The 22,055-nt window shown below is 42.2% G+C and overlaps 1 protein-coding gene across 1 annotated transcript in view; it reads left to right on the top strand.

Moving 5' to 3' along the window:
• The first annotated feature begins 2,629 nt into the window (after positions 1-2,629).
• Positions 2,630-22,055, top strand: part of LOC126343224 (uncharacterized) — a 103,024-nt gene continuing 83,598 nt past the window's right edge. Inside the window, exons 1-2 of the mRNA XM_050001921.1 lie at positions 2,630-2,734; positions 16,578-16,993. Of these exons, the coding sequence (XP_049857878.1) occupies positions 16,621-16,993 (373 nt within the window). The 5' untranslated portion in view covers positions 2,630-2,734; positions 16,578-16,620. The remainder of the gene's footprint in view (positions 2,735-16,577; positions 16,994-22,055) is intronic.

Raw genomic sequence — 22,055 nt, 5'->3', positions numbered from 1 at the left:
CTACTTCATCCCTCAGAGCTACCCATTCTTCTTCTACTGTATTTCTTTCCCCTATTCCTGTCAATTGTTCCCTTATGCTCTCCCTGAAACTCTGTACAACCTCTGGTTCTTTCAGTTTATCCAGGTCCCATCTCCTTAATTTCCCACATTTTTGCGGTTTCTTCAGTTTTAATCTACATGTCATAACCAATAGATTGTGGTCAGAGTCCACATCTGCCCCTGGAAATGTCTTACAACTTAAAACCTGGTTCCTAAATCTCTGTCTTACCATTATATAATCTATCTGATACCTTTTAGTATCTCCAGGGTTCTTCCACGTATACAACCTTCTTTCATGATTCTTAAACCAAGTGTTACCTATGACTAAGCTGTGCTCTGTACAAAATTCTACTAGGCGGCTTCCTCTTTCATTTCTTAGCCCCAATCCATATTCACCTACTATGTTTCCTTCTCTCCCTTTTCCTACACTCGAATTCCAGTCACCCATTACTATTAAATTTTCGTCTCCCTTCACTATCTGAATAATTTCTTTTATTTCATCGTACATTTCTTCAATTTCTTCGTCATCTGCAGAGCTAGTTGGCATATAAACTTGTACTACTGTAGTAGGTGTGGGCTTAGTATCTATCTTGGCCACAATAATGCGTTCACTATGCTGTTTGTAGTAGCTTACCCGCATTCCTATTTTCCTATTCATTATTAAACCTACTCCTGCATTACCCCTATTTGATTTTGTGTTTATAACCCTGTAATCACCTGACCAGAAGTCTTGTTCCTCCTGCCACCGAACTTCACTAATTCCCACTATATCTAACTTTAACCTATCCATTTCCCTTTTTAAATTTTCTAACCTACCTGCCCGATTAAGGGATCTGACATTCCACGCTCCGATCCGTAGAACGCCAGTTTTCTTTCTCCTGATAACGACATCCTCCTGAGTAGTCCCCGCCCGGAGATCCGAATGGGGGACTATTTTCCCTCCGGAATATTTTACCCAAGAGGATGCCATCATCATTTAATCATACAGTAAAGCTGCATGTCCTCGGGAAAAATTACGGCTGTAGTTTCCCCTTGCTTTCAGCCGTTCGCAGTACCAGCACAGCAACGCCGTTTTGGTTAATGTTGCAAGGCCAGATCAGTCAATCATCCAGACTGTTGCCCCTGCAACTACTGAAAAGGCTGCTGCCCCTCTTCAGGAACCACACGTTTGTCTGGCCTCTCAACAGATACCCCTCCGTTGTGGTTGCACCTACGGTACGGCCATCTGTATCGCTGAGGCACGCAAGCCTCCCCACCAACGGCAAGGTCCATGGTTCATGGGGGGGAGTAGACTGATGACCAATAAATAAATAAATAAATAAATAAACGGAGATGAGGTGGTGTGAACACATGTCTCATCACTTGTAAAAACAGTTTTTCGCAATCAGCATGGTAACGCGCTAGCAGTTCCACACAGATGGTCCCTCGTTGCTCTCTAAGGTCTTCTGTTAGTCGGCGCGGAACCCAGCGGGCACACACCTCTGAGAATCCCAACTGGTGGACGAGTGTGTTAGCACTACCAACAGAGCCGACGAGTTGTGTAAGGAGGTGTTTGTTTGTAATCCTTAGTTCAACTCAAAAGAGAGTTTCCGTACGTTCCAACATCGTAGGAAACACAGTTAGGTACGACAGATCGGCACGTGGGAGATAGGGTAGGTTTCCCCGACTTTGTAACGCCCAACGACTCCCCGTGCTTTTGTTCACTACCAAGTCTCCATAGACATTCTGCAATCACCTATTAATGTCTGCGCTGCTGTTATTTTCCGCCAAAAGAAACTCAGTTCTCTGCCTACAACGAACCTACGTTACACACGCCATTTTGAAGGCCATCTATCTATAGCACCACCATCCGTCGAAACTTCATCAAACTATTGGGACTGAAGAGAGACTATTCCACGATCTTCCAAAAGAAATTCCACATTTTTTCCAACCGAAATTTACCGAGAAAAAAATGCGTCGCATTGCTAATAGAACGTCCCTCGTTGCCATTTCAGTTTACCCAGCGCCATTAGCACTAACAATCTGTTTCACTCATCATTGCGACTGTACCAGAAGTGGGACACTACCTGTGGACTTTTATTTGTAAAGAAATATTTCAGAACGAGGTGCAGCATTTCTCTTTTTGTTTTGCTGCCGTCAATTTCACATCTCGTATCTTGGTTTAATTGCCAAAAACACAAAAATGGCTCCGAGCACTATGTGGTTTAACTTCTGAGGTCATCAGTCCCCTAGAACTTACAACTACTTAAACCTAACTAACCTAAGGACATCACAAACATCCATGCCCGAAGCAGGATTCGAACCTGCGACAGTAGCGATCGCGCGGTTCCAGACTGTAGCGCCTAGCACCGCTCGGCTACTCCGGCCGGCCCATAAACACAACAAATAGTTAAGGACGTAAGTGAAGAAGAGACAGCAGCAGAAGAGCAAACGGTGGCGAGTCGCACCAAAGCAGCCAGAAGAGTAATGAGCCAAAAAATGAAACAAACACTCTGAGGTTCTTTGGCGCAACCTTCCCGGAGAAAACGGGTGGACGTCATCCGGCTGCGTGGCAGGATGTGTGCAGGAAACGTCGGTCTCACTGACGCAGACTGTGGCCGCCGCCGGAAGAGGAGCTGCGAGTGTCCCAGTCAGCGCACAGTAGTAGCGGCTAAGCTAACGTTTGCCCCTCGCGCTGTAACACGCTCGCAAACAGGTAAGCGTAAGCACAGCGACCAGGGGCACTAGCCGCCGCGCTGCACCGCCTGTGACACTTCTGACAAGACATCACGAATCCAGTCACGCACAATCCGGGTAGAAGCTGTTTGTCTGGAAAGGCGTCAGAAGCCATCCACAAATAAGGAATCGACAGCATCAGTCATATCGTGTGTACGAAGTGCCAGTCGTGTTTCATGAGAACTATATTTTCTGAATTCATGTCGGTTGTGTGTTAAGAGATAGTGTTTTTTTCTTTCCCAACTATTTCAGATATGAAACTTGCTGGCAGATTAAAACTATGTGCCCGACCGATACTCGAACTCGGGACCTTTGCCTTTCGCGGGCAAGTGCTCTACCATCTGAGCTACCGAAGCACGACTCTCGCCCGGCACTCACAGCTTTACTTCTGCCAGTATCTCGTCTCCTACCTTCCAAATTTTACAGAAGATCTCCTGCGAAGTTTGGAAGGTAGGAGACGAGACACTTGCAGAAGTACAGCTGTGAGTGCCGGGCGAGAGTCGTGCTTTGGGAGCTCAGATGGTAGAGCACTTGCCCGCGAAAGGTAAAGGTCCCGAGTTCGAGTCTCGGTCGGGCACACAGTTTTAATCTGCCAGGAAGTTTCATATCAGCGCACACTCCGGTGCAGAGTGAAAATCTCATTCTGGAAACAACCCCTAGGCTGTGGCTAAGCCATGTCTCAGCAATATCCTTTCTTTTAGGAGTGCTAGTTCTGCAAGATTCGCAGGAGAGCTTCTGTAAAGTTTGGAAGGTAGGAGGCGAGATAGTGGCAGAAGTAAAGCTGCGAGTGTTGGGCGTGAGTCGTGCTTCGGTAACTCAGATGGCTGCCGGCACGGTAGCTCAGCGTGTTCGGTTGGAGGGTTAGCTGCCCTCTGTAATAAAAAAACTGAGTCCATCGATCAACAACGAACTTCAGCGGATGTCTTACGATGTCCGCCCCGAGCAGATGCAATGAACAAAAGCGAACAAAATGAGATTTAAAAAAAGATGGTTAGAGCACTTGCCCGCGAAAGGCAAAGGTCCCGAGTTCGAGTCTCGGTCGGGCACACAGTTTTAATCTGCCAGGAAGTTTCATATCAGCGCACTCTCAGCTGCAGAGTGAAAATCTCATTATTTCTATTTCAGATATGTTCCAAAATTCTGCTACACAGTGACGTCAGTGACATTGCTCCATAATTCATCGCATTACTTTTATTTCCTTGATGACTGGGTGTTGTGTGATGTCCTTAGGTTAGTTAGGTTTAAGTAGTTCTAAGTTCTAGGGGACTGATGGCCATAGATGTTAAGTCCCATAGTGCTCAGAGCCATTTACAGCATTTGAACTAATTCCACTTTATACACGATGTCGTCGGTAACATAACCATCGTTATCACGTATTGAACTGTGTTTTCCCGATAATATGTTTTTGAAGAGGCATCGCAACAGTGTTGCCTTGAGTTTACGGAACACCTACTTATGCTTAGCTGTTTATGAGAGCGATTCAAATATTTTTAAACCATCTCTCATTCAGCACCTTCTTCAGCATTACTAAATTAGAAACTCCGTGCCAGTATCTCAACGGTAGAAGTCATGATGGAGATGCATATATTGCTGTGTAAATTTAGGCTGGCTGCGTGCAGTATGAGATTTGTACGGCCGATACTGCTAGACTTAGCGAAGTCCGCATCTGAAAGGGAAACCGTACCGTCTGGAACTAATGGAGGTGTTGTTTGTTCACGAAAAATTGTTCAAATGGCTCTGAGCACTATGGGACTTAACATCTAAGGTCACCAGTCCCCTAGAACTAAGAACTACTTAAATCTAACTCACCTACATCACACACATCCATGCCCGAGGCAGGATTCGAAACTGCTACCGTAGCGGTCGCGCCGTTCCAGACTGTAGCGCTTATAACCGCTCGGCCACAACGGCCGGCATTGTTCAGGACATTCGTGTTTCTTTTTGTTATTTATTACTTCTACATACATATTAACAGCAAGTAATGTGTCACATTCCATCACAGAGGGCCGGAAACTTTTCCCATGCGAAGCAAGACGTGGCACAATGCTACTCTCTGTCCACCTGGTCGAGCTTTTGACGTCATTCAGTCCATGAACACGGTGCGTCCTAGATGAAAAATTCACAATGCCACATAACCGAACTCCAAAATACACTGAAGAAAAAGTTCTAAGCCACAACGTTGTCTAAACATACGGTTTTCAGAAATTTTGCATCACGTCTCTAGTTACGCTGTAGTGCCATGGGTCTAACAAGAAAGAGATTTATTATTGCAATATCTTATTTATACAGTTCTGTTTCTTCTCATGTATTGTTATCATGTTTGTTGTGCGATATACAGGGTGTCCCAGCTATCTTGTCCACCCAAAATATCTCTGGAACAATAACAGCTATTGGAAAAACCACTTTCACCGGTGTCAATGTAGGGCTGGGGCCCATGAATGTACATATTTGGAAACATTCTAAAATGAAAGCATTTGTGTTGTTTAACAGAAACTTTTTTTAAATGGACCTCCTATATTTTTTCTTCAGCAATCCATAGCATGACAAAGCACATACACAATGGCGTTAACTGCATCGCAATATTCCCATTACATCCTGAGATATTGAGACGCGAAGTTGACGCTTGAAACACCCGACATGGCGATGCTAGGGCACGTCCTGAGGCTCAGGCGTGAACCCCATGCTGCCCGAAATCGCAACGCCATTGTGTATGTGCTTTGTCATGCTATGGATTGCTGAAAAAAAAGAAAGGAGGTCCATTTAAAAAAACATAAGTTTGTGTTAAAAAACACATTTGCTTTCGTTTTAGAATGTTTCCAAATATCTACATTCATGGGCCCCAGCCCTACATTGATACCTGTGAAAGTCGTTTTCCAATTGCTGTTATTGTTTCAGAGATATTTTGGGTGGACAACGTAGCTGGGACACCCTGTATATAGAGCGTTACTAACTAAACCAGGAAAAAACTTTGAGATATTGTGAAAAGAGCATGGAGCAAGAAACTGAGGATAGAATAAAACTTTTGTACTTATACTGCTACGAACGCTTGCATTGTGGTGATATGAAATCCTCGAAATCCTCATCGTCGTCCTCCCCGTACACTGGTGGGGATCTACATGAGAATATACGACTACAGGCAGCGAAGGAGGATCAAATATCTAGCAGAGTGTGTTTGTCAGTAGTACACACATGTTAATCGGGGTACTACGACGATGTACAGCACTTCCAATATTGTCTTTAATTATATCTATTTTGTCCGCAACTGACACAAAATCACTGTATGAGTCTGCAGTCATTATCACTAGTCACTGTAGCAGACAGTCTTGATGGCTATTATATCTTTATATTATGAAAAACACACCTTAACGCCTTTCTGCCACAGCCATAATCAAATCATGTTACAACTCTACACGTGAACTAACGTGACATCGAGTATCGAGGTTTTTTTCTTTCATTTTTTTTTTGTGATTCTGATGATGACTGTGGCCGAAATATATATTTAGTTAGCATTTGTTTGCATACTTAATGTCCATCTGTACTTTATCAAATACGTTTCGTGTACGGAAGAAACTGCAGTGTGCGCTTTGTGTTTCCTCTTGTCTTGAATTTGGATTTTTCTATTTTTTTACTGTAACGAAAAAAAGTGCAACTCTTCAGTTTTGTTTTATCACTTACCGATCTTTACTGATAGACACAGTATCCGATAGAAGAGAAATAACTGTTCTTTGGATGAGGTTATGTTAAACACTGATCTCTGTTTTTCGAAGCTGTAATGTCGGATTCCGTTTACGGGTATCAGTTCTTATTCCCAGTCTGTTCCTCCAGACAATTTATGAAATGATTGAAACATTTTGCAAATAGTAGAACGTTGTTTCGTTTGTGTCGACGCGTCTTCGTACCCGCAATTCTACCCTTTCTCCTTACGCAAGACAAAGTGTACTGCTCCTCCGTCAACTGTGTTAAGTATTCCTGTAGGTTTTGGCCATCGAGTTGTTAAATTCATGTCCATTCCCGCTACCTTGAGTCATTCCTAGTTCGGAATGTCCCAGAGGAATGAATAACACTGCACAACTGTCCAAATGTCACTGCAGGTCGACTACCTGTTGCTGTCGAGTTCATTAAGTAAGGAAGTACAAGCCGACCACTAACAGAGTGTTTGTTTAGTGTTTATTTATGCGACTGTAACAACAGAATAGTCAATTATATTGTATAAACATAGCTACAAAGCCAGTGCTCAGGACAACGATGTACAATTTCTCTGGTCTTCCACGACCTCCCCAGCCTTGTCGACTTCCAGAGGGCCTGGTAACATATCTTCCATCCAGGGTAACGGGGTTGACAGTAGGAGACAGTCTGTCTCGACCTTTTCGTACACCTTTAATTCTAGTCTTCCACAAGCGGAAGGGAAGTACATCGTCTTGAAGAAGTATAATATATCCAATCCAGACCTTCAGAGGTTTGAATTGTTATTAATTTGGTGAAAGGTCCGAAGGTGTAATAAAAGCTCCTTGCTCCAACGTTTCCAAAAGCCAGCAGCACAAATTGTCTTAACAGACATGTTTAACAGATGTGTTGCTTTTGTTGTTAGGCCAGGGCCTGTGGGTTGGGTTGTAAGTCCTCCTCCCACGGGAAAATGAGAAGGGCAAGCATTTGGTCCCCAGACCTTGTGATGAGTCTTGAATTGAGGGCAGCTTTTTTGTCCACAAGAGTAGTTTGTAGGACTTACTCGTCAATGCTGCAGCGGTTCACTTTCTTGTGAAGGCATAGTTTAACTGAGCCGACCAACCGATACCGCCATCCTTCCCATCGTCCATCGTCGCGTTATGAACTTCCATGAGATACCCTTTTGTGCGACGAATTGGCGTCTCCTGTCAGCAGAGACAGCGATCCACATTTGTGTTATCTGTCCGTTAGCTGGATGGGCAGTTTGGGTTGGGGGTCGGGGTGTTTGGGGGGAAATACCAAACTATGTGAAACACTGCGGCACCTCACTCGGAGTGGAGTTTCGGTGTTATCACTATACATAGTATGTGGAATACCACGCCAATCTATAAACCTTTGAAAGAAGGGGTCCATTGTCGAAGGGGTCAGTTGTCTGCACACCCTAAAAATGAGAAGCTTCTGCTTAGCTACACGGAGGCTTACGTCGGAAAAATGAAAACCATATCCCAAAATAAAATTTTTTGGAATACCGACTATGGTGCCGTGTGCTAAAAAGGCCACGAAATATGTAACCCACTAATATGAATTGCAAGTAACTCAACGGTAGAGAGGAAGTATTTTGAGGAAAACGGCACATGCGCCGATGTTAGCGGAGATCGGTAAACGCCTATTATGTGACCGTGAGCTGCAGTTTAAAGTTGTCAAGGAAGTTTTCATTCGCGAGCTACAACTGATCGTTGAAAATGGTACCGTCTCTCTTAGCAAGAGGTTTATAAATTGCAGTTCTTCTAATAAATGTAACTTTCAGCTTTTTACTCGCTTACGTAAAATAACGGCTTCTTCTAATTCCCCCGGAGAACGGTCTGAAATAAGTAAATGTTAAAAAACAAGAATTATGAACATTTCCCCTTTTCTTATCCAAGAGATTATTCTTATACCTGGCTTTAATAGCTCCACCAGTCTGCCTCTTTACAGACGATTTTATAACACCTGAATTTATGAAAGGATCTCGTTCGGTTTTTAATGTATCTACTAAATTTTTCCTTAAACTATTGTTATTAGAGCAGTAATTTTACAACCATATTTTCTAGTCAGGAGACGGCCAATCCTGTCCGACATATTAATAACATTGGTATCGTAATGAAATTGGCATTTCGCACTTCATTAATGCCAATCCTGACTGACAAAATGAGTCTGGAGAACCGCAAAAGTCGGAAAACAGGTAGACACATCATTTGGATTAATTACAAAAACTTCTTCGACTCACTCCCACATATGTGATCATCAGTTGTCTGAAACCCATCTGGGTCAGAAAAAATATCAGAAAATTCACAGAAAATGCGGCGGAGCACTGGAAGGCAGATTTATTTATGGCAAAAGAAATTCACAGACTAATCAACAACGTCAGAGACACCTATAGTCCACACATCTGTTCATCATCGCCTTGATGCTACTGCCGATTACTTCACAGAAAACAAACTTGGGCTATCAGACAGCTAGGAATTTTCAGAAAACAACCGAACTGCTGTGCTTGGATGACCTGAAGCACTACGGAAAATGTGAAACTGAAACCCAGTCTCTCTGAATATAGTCATAACTTTTAGCAATAACATCACCATGGAATTCGACTCCAAAGAAGGGTAAAAAGTCGTAAAGCAGGGACACCTACATCCTCTACATCTACATCCATACTCCGCGAGCCATCTGAAGTCTGTGGTGGAGGGTACCTTGAGCACCTATATCGGTTCTCCCTTCTATTCCAGTTTCGGACTGTTCGCGGAGAGAAAGATTGTTCGTATGCCTCTGTTTGGGCTCTAATCTCTCTGATTTTATCCAGATGGTCTATTCACGAGATATAAGTAGGAGGGAGCAATATACTTCCTGACTCCTCGGTGAAGGTATGTGCTCGAAACTTCAACAAAAGCACGTAGCTAGCTACTGAGTGTCTCTCTTGCACAGCCTTCTACTGCAGTGCGTCTCTCTTGCACAACCTTCCACTGGAGTGCGTCTCTCTTGTACAGTCTTCCACTGGAGTATATCTGTCATTTCCGCAACGCTTTCGCGATTACTTAATGATCCTGTAACGAAGCGCGCTGGTCTCCGTTGGATCTTCTCTATTTCTTCTATCAACCCTATCTGGTGCGGATCCCACACCGGTGAGCAGTAATCAAGCAGTGGGCGAACAAGTGTACTGTAACCTACTTCCTTTTTCTTTCGGACTGCATTTCCTTAGGATTCTTCCAATGAATCTGTCTGGCATCTGCTTTATCGACGATTAATGCCAAAATATTGTGGCACGTATGATCGACTTAAACCTATGCGAAAATTAACATATGTCGATAGCAAGGAACTGAAGGGATCACAAGCCAGGAAAAGTTGTCGAAAATTAACATGCCAAATTAGTATACACCTTACGACTTCAGAGAAATCGAATATTGGAACTCAGTGCACTGGATCACTCAACTGCGGAGGAAAAAAGGGCAAGATCATCGGAACTGCCATGGCTGATGTTCTTAGGTGTTGGCTAATTACTTCTCTTATATGTACAGAATGGTCGATCCATTTCTAAGAAATAATGGATAACTTCGCATAACACGCATGTATGTTTATTCACAGTGTATGTGTCATCGCATTTCATCATGGCTTCTGTCCACTTCAAAGTACTGCTTTCATGGTTGAAGATCAGACATGAATACGTTCTGAAGCATCTCTTGTGAAATAGACGACGCTGCATCCAGGATTCGAGATGGTACATCCCGGACATCCAGTACCTTCGTTTTGTACACGCTCGGCGTTATGTACTCCCCATACGAAAAAATCCAGGGACGTCAAATCGGGTGAAAGCCTCGGCCACTGTCTAACACGTGTCTATCCATCTGTTGGCGAACCTTCGATTCAGGTACTCGCAGAGTAGGACAGCAAAATCGGTTGCTGATCCCCGTTGTGGGAACAAATCACTGCAGCAATGCCTTTTTGCTGAATCCTTGGTTCCAGGAATTGATAAAGTAAATGGTTGCTATACTTGAGTCTTCTGCAAAAATAAATGGTCCATAAACTATTTTCCTCGTGAATCCAAGCCACACACTCACTTCTGGAGCGCCAATTTGCCATTTAGTAGTAGCGTGAGGTGGATTGTTACCCCATATGAGGCAGTTGTGCAATATGGCCTCATTAGCAAAGAATATGTGATCCATGACGTATTTTTTGTGCGCAGATTTTGTTAAACTGTAACACACAGTGTGACAAGCTGAGTAGCCTTCATCGTCTATTTGTGAAGCGCCTCAACATGGTATGCTTTTCCCTTTAGCATAAAGTATAAAACTTTGAAAATCGTTCATTTTGGCACAACTAATCATTTAAACGACTGTATGATGCATTCGGATTTTTTTCAGTTGCTCCTCCAATTCTCCAAAGAGTCTCTTCTGGTACAGGAGTCTCCTAGAACTTTATTCACAGCCAATGTTTTTAGTTCTCTTGAACATATTGCCAGTCAACTGGATGTTTGCTCCTGTTAATACTGGCTTGCACCATCAGATAAGATGAACCATGCAATAGCGCACTAACAATAGCCACAAGTTCTTCTACGTAAGCACTTTTCTTGACTGTCCTGAAATAGAAACAATAGGCCTCCCGTCATGACAGAAACGTATTTCAATTATATATTACTCAAATGCATCCATAATTTCTTAGAAATGGGTAGAGACTTTATGATCCTTCTGTAATAAAACAGCTGATGGGTGAATAATTTTCATGGTTTTTGGCAACGAGATCATGAATTCTTGGAAGCTCCACGGTACACTAAACAATTAACGCAGTGTTTCGTAACACGATGTCTCGTGCGACAACGCCTATAATATAGAAGAACGAAGGAGCCAAGATTTGGCTCGTTGGAAATTTAGAAGAAGGTGTATTTGAAGAGGTATTTGCTTAACAGACAGAAATATCGAATTTGGTGGGCCAAATAGGAGGAACGCCACCTATTACATTGTTAACGATATTTGTTTTGTTGTACATATATGTCAAATTCCACCATACAAGAAATGCGAGGAAAACGTATGTAGGACAGTTTAATAATTTCACAGGAGGACCATATACGTGCGGAAGCAGTTCAGTAAAAGTATATATGGCAATCAACGTACTGAAAAAAAAAAAAACCTTAGGTGAAAGTCAGGCCAAGTTGTCGCAGGCCAGATGTAAAACACGAAAAATAAACAAAAGGTATGAGTATGTGTCTGAGCGGTGCGTGTAAGTCTCAAAGCTTCAATGTGAAGACAGAGATAACAAAATTTTACTGTGACGTTGGTTGTGACGAGAAAGCTGGAATTTGCCTGAAATGAACCTATTATTCCCAGTGTTACTATAGAAAACTAAAAAAAATTGTCATAAAATAATAAATTTAACAGTGGATCATTAGGACAAGCATTTCCAATAGGGAACTCATTTTGCCGAACTCTCAGCTTGTAGAAAGGAATTGAGACTTCCGTAAGTGCCCTCCGCGTCGTCTTGCATAAGGAAGTTTGGTCCAATCATATTTAGGTGATATCAGCTTCTTTGCCTGGTAACTGTTGGTGCTATTGGTATGATGCCGCATTCTACCAGAAAGTCCTGATTTCTGACAGCTATGTTGTCGCTCGGCATCTTGAACATGATTTTAGCAGGTATCATTGTTATAGGTTGGTTCGTCTGTATTAAATATGTTTTCCCAGGCATTGGCCATTCAGTGATGTTTGCTGTCTGTACCACTACGATACACATTGATGGCCATATTCACATGCAGACTGGTCAGGTGTTTGAGACAGAAGTCATGCACTTGTTCGTTGCCAGGAGTGTCCATTTCTTGAATTTGTTCAATTTTTTTCGATTATTTCAGGTATTATCTCCATCTGCTGCACTTTTCTCTGTTTTAATATTTTTCAGAATCATAGAGATCTCTACAGAACTGTATTGTTGCCTTTTTCTCACACTTCTCAACTTTTATGTCTGGTGGTGGTACAGGCTCTGGTACAACTGCATCTGATTGTACTGGATAGTTTGATTATTACTATTATTCCATTTCAGATTTTCATATTACCTTGTTCTGGTGTTTTGTTTTGTTCTTAATCAGTATCTTAGGATTATTATGGAACATGAGATGTAACATTTTGCTCTGACACTTCTGTCCAGCTGAACATGTAGAAACACACTTGGGGAGACGTGTTGTATCAACAGCAATCATTTTCGTTATACATTACTTATTTCTTAAGAGATGACGATGTGGTATATTTATTCCCAGTTTGATTTACATTTTTCTGAAAATAAATACTGATCTAGTTAAATAAACGCCACAGCTGTTCTGAGAATTACGTAACGGAACTGTGAGGTAAAAAAGATACCTACAGCAAGGAACCAGTGTCCACTGTGTGTTTTCTGCATCGTAAAAGTTGTGGAGAGTTCAAAATTCATGCAGTATCATAGTTTTTTTTTACTCCAGTAGAAAATGCACCCTAATAAGCTTTTTAAGTATCGGTGATCCAAAACACCTGCACATTGGAAGTGAAAATACTGTGTTATCAAGGGAGGTAACGCAGTGATCAGACAGCAGATTCGTATTCGATGAACGGCGATCCAAATAGACGCCAGCTCATTCAGTTTAACGCTTTGCGCCATTTTCCCAAATTGCTTCGTGAATTCGGTAGCGAAAATGGTCTCAATAAAGTCTGAATACTTCTACATTTCCTACAGTTTGTATTCACTGATCGTATCAGTAATAAAATTGACTCCGCTAGGAGTTTCGACCGGGCTTGAAAACTACGAGAGAGAGCTGAAGAGTAATGCCTCCATAACTTTCAGTCTCTCTTCAATATCGGCTGATGTAACAGATGTCTCGTTCGACGCTCCTACTTTGCTGACGCAGACTGCAACCTTCTCCCGCTCGAGTGCTCCGAATTGTAGCGTGGAACGTGGTGGCGCGTAAAGTAACTACGTCGGTACATGATAGACCCTCAGAAAACTGAAAGTACATAATCGATGAGTTCATCGCCACACAGAGCACCCTCTCCTTCAGCATCACAACAACAGACCACACACATGTGCGCTGCGACTTCTGGAATAATTCGACGTATTGGGTTCATTGTTACCGCTCATCTTCCGTGCAGTCCCACCTCGGCTGCATCAGATTTTCATGTTTCCGAAACTTAAATAACGCCTTCGTGGACATCATTTTGAAGAGGTGCAAGCAGTGATGAGATAGGGTATCCGTCAACAAAGTCAAACATTCTACAGTGACGATATCCACAAACTGGTCTCTCGTTGGGAAAAATGTGTTCGTCACCATGGTGACTATGTTGAGAATTAAATATGTAGACTTGAAGAATAAAGACATATAATGCTAATAACGTTTGTTTTACTCCAAAAGCTTTAAGAATTTTCACATACCGAATGCGCAGGCATTATTTTTCAGCACACCTTCATAATTCCGATGACCACTGCACTGTCGAAATTCGCGACAGAATGAAATTGATTTGTGAATATGTTGCTGAAAAAAGTGAGCATTTACCAATCAGGCAGTCTTCATTACGACATTATGTTGTTTATAGCTAAACTGTTTAATTTATTTGAACATGATTTCAATAAAACGAATTTTGCTCACAATTGTTATCATACATTCCTAGAACCCACGGAAGTCTCACGTGCTTAACTCACAAAGATAGGTCAAAAGCATATAAACACGTGTGTGACCCAAAGTTGCTGTGACTTTTTCTGTGGGGTCCTCAGATATCTTATATATGCTAATGTTTCTTCCTGCCTGTATCACCGCTTGATGGCGGCGCTGCACGATTACTTGTACTGTGACCTAACAACAGCGAAAAACCAATAATATGTCTATTTCACAGACTCCTCGTCGCGCAAGCACCCCAGTACCTTGCTTCAGAGATTAAACACCTTTCATGCCATCATAATCGAAACACGAGGTCAGTCTTATTTGGTATCCTAACTGTGCCCACTCACAAAACAAAAACTTTTGCAAACTCCTTCTCAGTTGCCACTGTCCGCCTCTGGAACAAACTGCCCCTTGCCTTCTGCAAAATTGAATCACCTGCTGCTTTTAAGAAGAAGCTGAATCATTTACTACTATCATCCTGATAACATTTTCCACAAAGTTAATGTACAAGGCCAATCCTCTCCTCTGTCAAATAGCAAAGCTAGCGTCTCCTATTTTGCTCCTGAGATGCCTTCTTCTTCATCTATCTCTATTAACCACGCAATCTTTTTTTCCTTTACATTTCCTTAATTATGTTACATCATGTCTCTGTTCTTCTCCTCCCTTCACTATGAGTCTCCCTCATACTCCCTGCTGCCAGCACTCCTATCTAAAATCTGCCTCTTTCATGATATCTAATTATAGCAGTACTTATCATCTACGAATATAAACGCTATGTGTATGCATTTTTCACGTGTGCCTTTGTAATTGTTTATTTCAATTTTTGTACTAGATGTAGTTTAACATGCCTACTAAAACATATGAATGTAAAATAAGTAGAATGCCTGGTTAGATGTAAGCGAGGGCCTGATGGCCCTAATCTTGCAAGGTTAAATAAATAAATTAAATAAAAGATGAACATTAATAAAACTGCAAAACTGCATGGACGAATTCCTGACTGGAAATGGAGGAAAGAAGGTCCATTGAACATGTGTTCTGAAATGGACGGTGTGCGTGCGACGACAATAAATTGTTCCAGAAGAGAGCTGGATCGCGTCAGCGTCACAACAGATGTTCTATGTGGCCTCCAATGGATGCAATACACGCTCTCACACTTTCCTGTCATGCAGGATACGTATAATCGAACTTTGGCGTTCACCATCTTTGCAGGCCACTTGTCTGGAGTTTATATTAGGGCTCATCTCAATACTCGTATCCTGCAGAACCCGGGCTTCCAAACCTCATGTATGCACGGTGTGCCGCCTCCCTGAACCTTCCCCTCCCTGAAAGGACCCAAGATCACACAAACACCCAAAAATGACTTGAAATGTTGTGTGATGTGATTGGCGTCAGTGAAGGTTCTTGGCTTGGTATAGCGGTGCTGCCTCTCGACCATTTCCATCTACTTGGCCATACATAGAGACATCATCTCGGCTTGTTCCCGACATAAATACCTTACCATTCTGCTGCTTAGAGTACGCTACGTCAATCACACAGCCTGCAACGCACAAGGAACATCCGCCACACGATCCTGGGAACTTTCATTACCCAGGCCCATCTAGCTTGGCAATGATGCACTTCCGGACACTCATTCATAGGACCTTTCTTCCTCCATTTCCGGCCACGAATCCGCCCCTGCAGTTTGTCAGTTTTATTAATGTCAACACAGTACATACAAGATGGAACGGTTCTGACCCCACAGAAAGTAACGCAGACCTGGTGGTTAGTTGTATAAAAAGCCAAAACTTTCATCCACATTTCAATAAGATGCTTTCAGGTTAGCCGAGCGCGATACCGCGCTGCTTCCTGGACTCAGCTAGCCGCAGGCTCCGGATAGAATCCGCCCGGCGCATTAACCACGACGGCCGGTGTGCCGGCCAGCCTGGATGTGATTTTTAGGCGGTTTTCCACATCCCCCTTGGTGAATACTTGGCTGGTCCCCACGTCCCGCCTCAGTTACACGGCTCGCAGACATCGGAACACTTTCGCGCTATTCCATGGATTACACTAGTCGCAGACAGTTGGGCTACACTAATTCCGTCCCGGGGGTTATGGGGCGGCGGCAGGAAGGGCTTCCGGCCACCCCTTCAACTAACATTGCCACATCCGATTTACCATGCCGACCCTGCGTATCTGCGGGAAAAACGGCACAAGCAAAAGAAAGAAAGAAAGAATATAAGGTAATGAAACCAACCTTTACCTAGGTTTCATTACTGCAATCGAGGCTGATAGTTTCTTATATATTAGATTATAACGATTGCTCAGTGTGCTCCAATGTTGAAAGTACAAAAATATTAAGAAAAAGTTGGTTGAAAGTACTAACTGCAACAGAAGCCTATGATTCTAAACATTTCACTCCAGTTTCTGAGCTTTTAGTACAAAATATTTTTGTTGCAGTTTATTATAATAAACTCTGATGTTATCGTAATCTGTCAGAAAACTATAAAATGTTAGCTAATCAAAGATAAAATTTTTTCAATAGGTTATCCAGAATCTCAAGAAAATCGAGCTAACGAAACTAAGCAATGCCAGCCAATTTTCGAGATGAAGAACCAGACAATCCCGCTTCAGACGCTACACAGCCAGACATGATGACTAAAGCAGCGGTGGTACATGAAGAAGATAGACTGTACCCCCCGTACTCAAGTGCAAGCAGTTCAGATGCCGGGAGCAGCACCTCTATAGTATTTGGACACGAGCTGACTGGAACTTCGCTGACACCTGCAGCGAGCTCAGAGGCGGAGAGCAGGAACTCAGCTACATCTCAAGATGAGGAGACGGGATTTCCAGCAACATATGCGGCAGAATCAGACACCGAGGATAAGGTGACAAACGTATTTGATGATGATGCGTCGTCAACTACAACTTCAGAAGATTCGGAGGCTGATAACTATTGCTGTAAGTATCTGCTTCTCTTTGCTGTATCGTAATTAACAGTACAAGCTGACAAGTGTAAAAGTATAAAATAAGAGAAGCAAAAGTGTACTAGTGAACATAGCTCCACAAACGAGCTGAGTGTGAAGTGATTGTTTAGTTAAGAGCAAACACTGACTCCAGTATGAAACACTGTCCAACACAGTACAAGTTAGGCGTGCAGAGCAGAAGTGGTGCACGTCCAAAAACTGGTTTGGAGAATAACAGAAGTACGAAAAAATGAATAATAAAAACTGTGCCATAAAATTTCGGACGCGCAGCTGCAAAAATTTAACTTTTTCTAGTACTTATACCGTACAGCCACTTCAGAGTGAGCCGAGGTGACTGACACTCCAGCACTTGCTCCGTCCCTTTAAACCCACAAGACTCTGAAGATGACTGGACTGTATAAAGCCGAAATATTAGAAGAAGAAGTGAAATTTATTCGGCCGCACGATCGAAATTTTACGAAGAATCACTGCGCCGTGAAAATGTGAGGGGGAAAGATAAGAACTGTTTGTCAACTACACAGTTTTATCTTTGACACCGCTGCTTATAGAAGCAACATACATAATTATATTTTAACTCCCCAAATATTCAAATCTATGCTAAATTACTAGGCAGTTACTATTAAACATTAAAGCTGAGTGGACTTACAGGGTTTCTGCACTGAATATTACAGTCATTCCAAGTTAGACTACAACGTGAACACGAAACGAGAATACAGTTCTTTACATATTAAACGCCCTAGGGTGGTTCATCATCGTCATCATCATCTTGTCCACTGCTGCAGGTATGGACTAGTTTTCCTGATCTGGTATTTAAAATCACGTTTTGAGAGAAAACATATCGGAGAGATAAAAGATAATAGTTAGATCAAATCTTTCTCTTCTCTTCTGTCACTGGTCCTCTAACAGAATATATTTCTTCACGTTGAAGAACACTTTAGAGAACTCATAGGACGACCCTGACACTTTTCGAGAATTGCCTAACAGCAACCGATGTCGATTTGTGCGTTTCTGGAAATTTACATCCTTTCAACCAATGGCTTTTTCCCGTTCTGCTACAGATTTTTCAAGCGCCCTAGTAGACAAGAACTCTTAATGCTACATCACAGTCAGCTGAAACGTCTTTCAGCGTATCAAACCAATCACCAATCACATTTTAGTTTTTCGTTTGTGTAGGGTTTTCCACAATTGTGACATGCGGTTCTGTTATTCCTTGCTCATACAGAAGCGTTTCTACTTCTTTCATGCCTTCGTGCTATAATCTTATCAATTTCACCTGATATATGAATCAAATTTAACTGTTCTAATTGCACTTATCATTGAATGTAATTAAACCATAGTTCCTTAATTAAGTATAATTGATTAAACAAATTAGGCTTAGCTTCAATTTTGTTTCCTGGTTTAGCTATTACAACCGATCTCAATGGACAAATGTATCTCTATACACATTTTGCGTTTTACCTTCATTCCGTGAATGTTAGGCTGATTTGTGCAGACTCCGTTTTTCATGTTGCGCCAGTTCAAGAAGTTCAGTATTAATATCTTCACTGCTTAAAGCCATTTTTCACAAGAGTATGTACTTTTTTTTTTTCACCAGTCTAGACTGGTTTGATGCGGCCCGCCACGTATTCCTTTCCTGTGCTAACCTCTTCATCTGAGAGTAGCACTTGCAACCTACGTCCTCAATTATTTGCTTGACGTATTCCAATCTCTGTTTTCCTCTACAGTTTTTGCCCTCTACAGTTCCCTCTAGTACCATGGAAGTCATTCCCTCATGTCTTAGCAGATGTCCTATCATCCTGTCCCTTCTCCTTATCAGTGTTTTCCACATATTCCTTTCCTCTCCGATTCTGCGTACAACCTCCTCATTCCTTACCTTCTCAGTCCGCCTAATTTTCAACATTCGTCTATAGCACCACATCTCAAATGCTTCGATTCTCTTCTGTTCCGGTTTTCCCACAGTCCATGTTCACTACCATACAATGCTGTACTCCAGATGTACATCCTCAGAAATTTCTTCCCCAAATTAAGGCCGGTATTTGATATTAGTAGACTTCTCTTGGCCAGAAATGCCTTTTTTGCCATAGCGAGTCTGCTTTTCATGTCTTCCTTGCTTCGTCCGTCATTGGTTATTTTACTGCCTAGGTAGCAGAATTCCTTAACTTCATTGACTTCGTGACCATCAATCCTGATGTTAAGTTTCTCGCTGTTCTCATTTCTACTATTTCTCATTACCTTCGTCTTTCTCCGATTTACTCTCAAACCATACTGTGTACTCATTAGACTGTTCATTTCGTTCAGCAGATCATTTAATTCTTCTTCACTTTCACTCAGGATAGCAATGTCATCAGCGAATCGTATCATTGATATCCTTTCACCTTGTATTTTAATTCCACTCCTGAACCTTTCTTTTATTTCCATCATTGCTTCCTCGATGTACAGATTGAAGAGTAGGGGCGAAAGGCTACAGCCTTGTCTTACACCCTTCTTAATACGAGCACTTCGTTCTTGATCGTCCACTCTTATTATTCCCTCTTGGTTGTTGTACATATTGTATATGACCCGTCTCTCCCTATAGCTTACCCCTACTTTTTTCAGCTTTTTACTAATGCACTGAAAAAGGACGTAATTTTTAACAGCAGTACGAGAGTGCTGGATTCGCTAAGAAAAAGAGAGAACTATGGGATTACTTTGACTCAGGAAAGAAGACGTCATGTAGAGTACAGACATGCAGTTATATCAAACGCCTTAATTTAGGTCTTACACCATGCTCTGTAATTATAAATGTGAGAAGCAAACTTTTCGACTGTGTGAATATATAATGCCATGGAAGATATAACCATACGCTGACTAGTGTCACCACTAACGACAACAGAATGTGTTAGAGCAGTTCGAAACTATTCTGGCGTTTGGCAATTTTCTCATGTCAACACGAACGGTCTTCACGAATTTACCTTGGAAAAATTGTGAATTTCAAGTTTCGTCATTGCAGGTGGGCGCTGAGTTACGGGGGCTGCATGTTCGACTTTGTGATATGTAATGCTGTTATTTGTCAGCTCTCTGTCCATAGATATTCTGTACTTTCCCAGCCGACCCATTTCGCTTAGAGTAGGCCATTTCACTGTTCTTGGTTTCACTGTCCTGTGTAATATGGCAAGTGTTATTGAGATTACATTCGTGCCTCTTACGGTTTCCACTGTTGCCGATGATGTCCTATTCTTTAATATAAACTTATCCAGAGAGTTCGGAGGAGGATGCTGCTGTACAGAACTTTCTTTGCACCCACGCTGCTCAGCATAGAGTAGGAATACACTCTTATATTCACCTTTGCGTTTAGGGACCAATAATTTGTATAGGTCTGTTGTATCAGTCAGATAACTTGCTAGTAAAGCTATTCATTCACAATGCATACGTCAGTGGAAAAATTTAATATCGTTTATGGCGGATGTTGACCAACTGTTAGAGCAGCGGTTCAGTTGTACGCTGAAGTGTGTTCAGATCATACCAAGCACATGATTTGTCATCGCAAACATTATAAAACGAGCTTCTAGAAACAGGAAATGTGCAGAATAAAACACTCCAAGGGAAAATAAGGCCAACTAGCCAATAAAATGAAACTAACATTTTAGCACCAGTGAGACATTCCAGTGGACATGGTGAAATTAGTCTAGTACCAATATGCCAGACGTCCCTCTCATTTCGCACGGGTAATGACAGAACATCTTAAGAGAACATTTGCAGAGCATTTAAACACGATGGCCGCTGTGGCCGAGCGGTTGTTGGCGCTTCAGTCCTCAACCGAGCTGCTCCTACGGTCGCAGGTTCGAATCCTGCGTCGGGCATGGATGTGTGTGATGTCCTTAGGTTAGTTAGGCTTAAGGAGTTCTAAGTCTAGGGGACTGATGACCTCAGATGTTAAGTCCCATAGAGCTCAGAGCCATTTGAACCATTGCAACACTCGTATAGGGAACGTACACTCACCAAGCGTAACATTTCTTTCCTTTGTTGTGTGACGAATATTAAACGAAGTGGTTTATTAAGAAACACCAACGACTGCTGCATGCATAAAATGCCTTGTAGCACAGGCCTGTGTTGAGATCAAATTCAACGTACAGTATTTTGTCCTTTGGAATCACTTTATATCGTGCAGCGATACTCGACGCCAACATTTTGAACACTTGTATTGACTACCATGGGAATACACACAAGAGCCGTACCTGAGTTACGTGTTTGCTTACATTTGGTGTAAAAGGGTAGATGTCTATAGAGCTCCTCCTAATGGTAGGGCAGTGGTTTGCGAAGATCTTATATTGATACTTTTTGATCAAGTCCTATACCTCTTACGTCGTTGCAGTTCTCTTAAGGGCTTCTTTCAAATTCCACAAAAAACGTGTATAGTCGTATTAGAAACAAACAAAATCTCTGCCTTAATTAGGCGACTATAAACCATAAAAATTAAATGAGGACGTCTGTAAATTCGCCATATTGTCTGCTATAACGTGGCGAAAACCACATCTCAATATATATATTTATTCTAGATATATTTTGGATAGCCTGTCTTAGCTGCCTCACCCTCTATGTCAGGGCCGGTCACAGCATGCCAAACTTCACGCTTCCAGAGTGTGCATGCCGCGAGCAGTAGGGCAATAACGGTGTCACGCCACATTGTGGCAAGCATAAATTTAGTGTCAAATTTATTGTTCTCTTTTGCCTGACTGGGCACTGCTAAGTGAAAACCCGCTCTTCACCCCACCCCTCCCCCCTCTCCCTCTATCTCTCCCCTACCACTTCTTCTCCCATACCCCTCTGAGAACTCTCCTCACCAATACCAGCTCACTTTTTATATCAATTTGAATGAGTGATTCATTAAATGAATAAATTAGTTACCCCATCCCACCCTGGGAAACGCCACAGTCTTCCCGTTCCTTCTCCCATTTGAAAATAGAATCAGTTGACTGGTCGTTTTGCAGGATATCGATTGCAGTATATGAAATATCTTTTCAACAATTTCTGGTAGAAAAGGCAATTCGTGGAATATT

The sequence above is a fragment of the Schistocerca gregaria genome, chromosome 1 (genome assembly GCF_023897955.1).
Source record: "Schistocerca gregaria isolate iqSchGreg1 chromosome 1, iqSchGreg1.2, whole genome shotgun sequence".
Lineage (NCBI taxonomy): Eukaryota > Metazoa > Arthropoda > Insecta > Orthoptera > Acrididae > Schistocerca > Schistocerca gregaria.
This window is presented reverse-complemented; position numbering and strand designations above follow the sequence as displayed.